We start from the raw sequence: 6,255 nt of genomic DNA on the forward strand, positions 1-6,255 counted from the left end.
GTGGAAACAAAAAGAAAATTATATACCCGAAATACAACACACTGGAAACCTCGCCGATGATCTACATGCAGCCCTGCGCGCACTGGGGGTCGAACCCACCCTCGCCAGTAAACCCAACAGGAGCCCACAACAAACACACACATCATCAAATACACAGATGCAAAGAGCTGATGATGCAGCAGAAACATTCAAATATAAAGGACAGAACACGAAACAAGACCCGCAACAAATAACCAAAGACAAACACATACAAACAAACATCAACAAAACAAAGACTACAGAAAAACATAACATCTCCCCTCTTAAACTTCTACACACAAATGGAATGCTAAATGCAGCAACCAGCTGTATAGACACCCTGATAGCCCCCTCAGCTGCTATAAACCCCCTACTACCTTACACCGCCTTCAACGCCTGCGGAGAAGAGATAAAGTGGAGGCCCCTCCCTCTCCCCAAAGGGTCCCCACTGCTGGGCCCCGGCAACACTATCTACCCTCCCTACTTTGGTAACTGCAAGGGGGGGCCCTCGTCCCCTATTTCAGTTGCAGATAGCCCCACCGAGGGCCCCTCGGGCGGCGAAGCGGAAGAGCCTGAGGAGTTCTGGGACCCCAGCAGGCCCTACTGTTCCCCTCCCCGCAGCGCCTNGGCGAAGCGGAAGAGCCTGAGGAGTTCTGGGACCCCAGCAGGCCCTACTGTTCCCCTCCCCGCAGCGCCTCTTGTGAAACATCCGCTTCAAACGAGTAAGCCATTTTTTTTCGTTTTGTGTGTACACAAGCTACGGCTCGCGGGGGACACCAGCCAGTGAATGGGCCTTCGCTGCTTAGTCTTAGGCCCCTTTTATGCAGCAGTTGTAGTCACTACCGAGGCTGTCTCCTAGCTAGAAGAGGCAACGAAGTCCCCGCAACACCAGCAGCTGCTGCTGGTGCTGCTGCGCAGGTGCCCCCGCAGCTTTCTCGCTGGTCTCTTGTGGGGCCCGCGGCTGGTTGGGGCGCCGTCCGGCGGTATTGGTGAGGAAGTAGGTTTATTTTACTGTCAAAAACCTCATTAAATTAACTGAAAATTATATTTATTAAAATACTTTTTATTTTTTCCTTTTTTTTGGCGAAAATTCGAAGTGCTCGCTATCGCTCCGCGGCTGGTCCGGTGGCTCCTGGTTCGTTGGTTGTGTGCGGCGCGGCCACGGCCTCGCATCGGCTGCGGCGTTTTCTCTTTGTTTTTATGGGTTGTTGAGTTAAAAGAGTTATTTGTTTTGTTAAACAAAACAAATAAATGCAAAAGGTATTCAATAAAACCCAGAAAGGTGTATCGACTCTTAGGCTAACGGCACTTGTGCACACTGCGCACCCCCCGCCTACCGTCCGCCGCGCCCCACAGCAGCGGCCTACGGCGTTCGCTTTTGGGTTTTTTTGCTGTTCTTTTGGGGTAGTGTTGAGGATTCCTTCTCTTGTTTGTCTGCTATTGTTGTAGTCTGGTTTTAGTTTGCTTCTCCCCACGGCTTCATCGCCGCACAGCCGTCGGTCCTCAACCGCAGCAGTAGCTAGCCAGGCGCCCGGCAACTGCCTCTCATCCTCTTCCTGCCGCACCGAACAGTAGCACTTCTTCTTCTCGGCATTCTATTGATATTTATTTGCAGCAGAGATTTCTGTGCTGCTCACAGCCCCCAACACCCCTCGTAAGGCAGCACCCACCGGCTTCGATGCTGCAGCCACCGCATCGACCGCGGCCACCGGGCATTAGCTGCTGATGTTTGTTTGCTGCTGCTGTTTGTGGATTTCTGCATGTTCTCTTCTCACTCAATATCTTGTTTAAGAACCAACACGAACTCCGCACACCTAATGTGTGGTTTCCACCGTCGATACACCTCTCGAGTGTAGCGCAGGCTGAGGCAGAGGAGGAGTGTCTACAGTTCCTTTCCTACCATCATATGTTTCTGTATTTCTGTAAATGTGTGTCTATATGTGTGTACTTTGTTTGTGCTGCGTTTGTGTTGCTGCAGGAGAAGCACCTCTTCTGTCTCTACAGCATCATGTTCTGCTGTTCTGCCCCCCGCCGCCGCGCGGTGTCTCGCGAGCCCTCTGGGCTGTATGGGGCGTTCGATGTGCCTGCCCCTGAAGTACCTTTGTCTGCTCTGGGGGACCCGCAGCCTTGGTACTTCTTCGGCAGCAAAAGTACCCCAGTCTGCTGCTACACCTGGGAGGCCCGAAACCCCAAGGGAATTGCTGTGCTGCTGCAGGGGCCTGACGGCTCCTGCTTGCACCACTGGCTCGCAAGGAGAGCTCCGAAGGCAGAGGAAGCAGAACAAGCAGCAGCAGCTGCTGCTGATGCAGAATCTGAAGCTGGAGGTCTCCCCCTAATTCCCGTGCAGGTGGAGGAGCAGCAGCAGCAGCAGCAGCAAGTAGAGGCTGAGGGGAAAGGAGGTGCCTCAGTGCATGAAGAGGTGCGGCCTTCTTGGCTCTGCTGCAGACCTGCCTCTTCTGCTGCTGCAGATTCACGGCTCTCCTCACTACCATCGAAGGCAGCAACAGCAACACCACCCCTCTCGCGCGGAGGGAGCAGCAGCTTTGTTTTTGACGCTGCTGGTGTTGCTTCCTTCTCCTCTATCCCCGATCACCAGAAGAGTCTCATTAAGGAGCATCTAAAGCTGAGCTTCGAGGGCCTAGAAGGGCTCGAGACCCCAAGAGCTACTGTTGCTGCTGCTGCTGCTGCTGCAGCTGCGCAGCGTGAAGCAAGCAAGGAGAGCAATGCGAAAACCACCTCCTGTTTGGGGGCCTGTGGTGGATCCGCGGGATCGACGGGGTCTGCGGGATCGTCGGGATCGCCGCAGCTGTCGTACGAGGGATCGTGGGTGGAGCGGTTTGTTCTTGCGGGGTATAGAGTTGTGGGGTTCGAGGTGCAGACAGCGTTTGGGGCCCGTAGGGGCTGCTGCAGCCGCACCGGTATAGGGTTCAATGATCTGGTTGATGATATATGCACGCTGATGCAGGCCCTTGCAAACTACTCCTCGCTCCCTATCTTTCTTGTGGGTAGCGACGTCGGCGGCAGCGCAGCGCTCAGAGCAGCAGAAACCCTAGCTAAGGATGGCCTCTTGGGGAGACCTGCAGCAGCAGCATCAGCAGCAGGCGCACACAAACAGAAGCAGCAACGAGGCAGAACAGAGAAACGGGAGCAAGTCCAGGAGCAGCAACAGCAGGAACAGGAAAAGCAGCAGCAGCAGCAGCAGCAGCAAGAGAAGGACAAACAGCAAGAGCAGCAGCAACTCCAGCTAGAAGCCCTAGAGGGAGCGACGGCCTCTACGGCGAGCTCTCACCGAGGCTCTCTCGATGGGAAGGGTGCTGCTGCATCGATTGGTGCTGCTGGTGCTGCTACTAGTGTGGGGTGTACGTTGGAGGCGGTGATAGAGGAGGATGAGGAGGAGGTGTCAACCAGCAGCGCAGCAGCAGCAGCAGCAGCAATGGGTGCACATCATCGTATAGTGCGGCAGAAACCAGTGCCTCTGGCGGGGCTTGTTCTTCTCTCTCCTGTGCTGGATGCACCTGAGGCGGTGACGGCTTGCAACGCTTGCTCTGTTCCTACTTTCTTAGAAAGAGTCAAAACGTGGCTGTACCCATGGGGGTCTGCTCCCGCAACAAACAGTGAAGACGAGGCCTTCAACCGCCAGCAGAATCTCCGCAGCATCTGGGATGCTGATCTGGCGCGAGGTGTACATACAGCACAGGAGGAGGTGTTGTGGCTGAGACGGCCTATACTAAGAGACGCTCAGCAACCCTTCAGCATCAGCGACTGGACGAAACTCTTCCACCGCAAGCTCGCGGACAAGGAAAACCAGAGTCTTGTCGATACACCCCAGCAGCAGCAGGAGCAGCAGCAGCAGCTGGAGAAGAGCTTGGAGGAGGTTGCGGGAAAGGGAGAAGGAGCAGAGCGCGGGACGCAGCAGCATCTGTCTGTATTGGTGTTGCAGTCTCTTGATGAGTCTGGTGCATCTCCTCTCCCTTCAGTGCGGCTATTTGAAGGCCTTGGGGGCAGAGCCAAGCTACCTGAGCCCTGGGCCTCTATCCGGCGAGAAGAGCGCCGCAAGGAGCGCGAAGCAAGGCGGCAAGCTGCTGCTGCAGCTGCAGCAGCTGCTGCTGCTGCTGGTGAACAGGGCGTGCAGGCGCTTGGTGAGGCCAGAGAAGAAGGAGAAGAAGAAGACGAAATAAAAGGAGCCCGCAAGCCAAATGCTGCTTTTGAGGCGGAGTTCCTGTCGCGGGCTGCCTCACAAGTAGAGAGACGAGCGAATGAAGAGCTCCGATGCGCAGAGGCAGCAGCAAGGACAGCTGAGCTTGCTGCAGCAGAAGGTAACGGAGAAGCAGAACAAATGATTGAAGCTGCTCTTAAGGCCATCAGTGCAGCCAATAAAACCCTAGAAAGAGCACATACACTAGACAGACTTGCCTCACAGGCCAGCGATCGCCTCGAAGAAGAACGAAAGAGCATCGCTGCAAAATTCAAAGAGTTGCAGACTGACGCAGTACCTGCTGTAGCAGTAACTGCACCAGAAGCTACAACACCAGCTGCAGCAGCAGCAGCAGAGAGCGGAAATGCAGCTCAGCAGGAACAAGAGAAGGCAACCAAACCGATAGAGAAGAAAGAAGAAGAAGAACAGACACTGCAAAAGGGAACAGCCAACGAAGACGGGGCGGCTGCAGCTGAGAGGCAAGCTTACTGCTGCGGCTGCGGCAGTGGTGCACCTGCGGAAAGCAGCATGAAGATTTCGAAGCGAATAAACAAGAACAGAAGAAGAAAGGACAGCAGCGGTAACTTCCTTCTTGCCTGCTGCACATGCAGGCAGCGACAGCCTACGAAGCCGAGGCTTGCTTCTGGCCTGTACATGAAGAGAAAGAGATGGAGCAGAATACCAGGGATGGTGCTTGATGAAGACGGCTGTCTTGTTGAAGTTGAAAACGCGAAACAACTGATGGATGAGGTCCGGGCGAACGGCTTCGAGCCCTTCCCTGAGCTCCCCAAAGGAGCCGTAGAAGATAGCAGCGATGAAGAGGATGAAGAAGATGATTTGCATGAAGACGAACTAAGTGATGGCACAAAAATTTTCTTCTCTCGCATCACCAACACACTTGAAGACGGGGGCCTGCAGCTGTGGCTACTACGCGGCAGTGGGCCTGTGCTAGTAAAGGAACAAGGGGTAGAGGAACTACAGATGGATATCATTTCGAAGTTTATTGAACCTGCTATAGACAGAATCGCGGCAGTGTCACAAGGTCAGAAAGCAGCAGCTTAGGCCGCTTACTGCACCGCTTCTTGGGTTCAGCTTTCTTTCCTATTGAACCCCCGCAGCGAATCTGCACGACAAAGACGGGCAGATATTCTGAGTTGGACGCAACGTGTTGTTAGACAGTGAAACGAGGAGAATTAACGAATTATCTTCGCTTCAAAAAAGAAAAAAGGGAAGAAAAAAAAAAAAAAAAANAAAAAAAAAAAGGAAAAAAAAAAAAAAAAAAAAACGGAGAGCAAGAAACCTCGGAGAGGAACAGTGACAATGCAGAGGATTTTACTTATTTATTTTTGCGATGTTTTTTCTCGATTTTATAGTCTGAAATGACTGAAATATATCTGTTCATTTAAGGTGGTTGGTTGGCGTGATGAAGAAGAAGGTGCAGTTATATGAACATATTTCGTATATATATATATATATATATATATATATATATATATATATATCAGTGGTTCTGATATATACCTGTTTGTTGTTTGAGTGTGTGCGGGGGTCATGATGATTGCAGAAACCTGAGTGATGCTGCATTTGTTTTTCTTTTTCCGGTTGTTTTCCGGGTCTAGAGAATATATGCGGCTTCAGCAGAGTGGATGAAGTGCCTCAACGTTCATAAAAGGCTGCATATATTCCATTCGTGCAGAAATAACAAATTCAACTTTCACTGTAAACGATGTCAGCTAGAAACACGATTGAATTCAACTTGCATCATGAATGACTTCAACTTGTATCATGTATCAGTTCAACCTGCATCATGTATATATTCCACTTGTATCGTGAAGTGAGAGTATGTGTTGTGTGTATAAGACGTGTAAGCAAGTAGAGTATACACTTTGCTTGCTGTGTGCACGTACGTTTGTGTGTATTATTTGTGTGTCTGTCTGTGTCTGTGTTCTTTCATTGACTGTACGCGTCCTCTTACGCCCAACAAACAATGAAATAAACAAATACAATGAGCAATGAACTACCACTTGAGGAGGGGGGGGGGG

The 6,255-nt window shown here is 51.9% G+C and overlaps 1 protein-coding gene across 1 annotated transcript; it reads left to right on the forward strand.

The window, feature by feature from the left end:
• Nucleotides 1–325: 325 nt before the first annotated feature.
• Nucleotides 326–5,275, forward strand: EMH_0011830 (lysophospholipase, putative; the record flags this gene model as incomplete). The annotated part of the gene is given in 4 exon segments (XM_013499381.1): nucleotides 326–642; nucleotides 646–740; nucleotides 937–1,007; nucleotides 1,997–5,275. Coding segments are annotated over 4 exon segments (3,762 nt in total).
• Between the last annotated feature and the right edge of the window lie 980 nt (nucleotides 5,276–6,255).

This window comes from Eimeria mitis, genomic scaffold, assembly GCF_000499745.2.
Source record: "Eimeria mitis Houghton genomic scaffold, Emh_scaff426, whole genome shotgun sequence".
NCBI classification, from domain to species: domain Eukaryota; phylum Apicomplexa; class Conoidasida; order Eucoccidiorida; family Eimeriidae; genus Eimeria; species Eimeria mitis.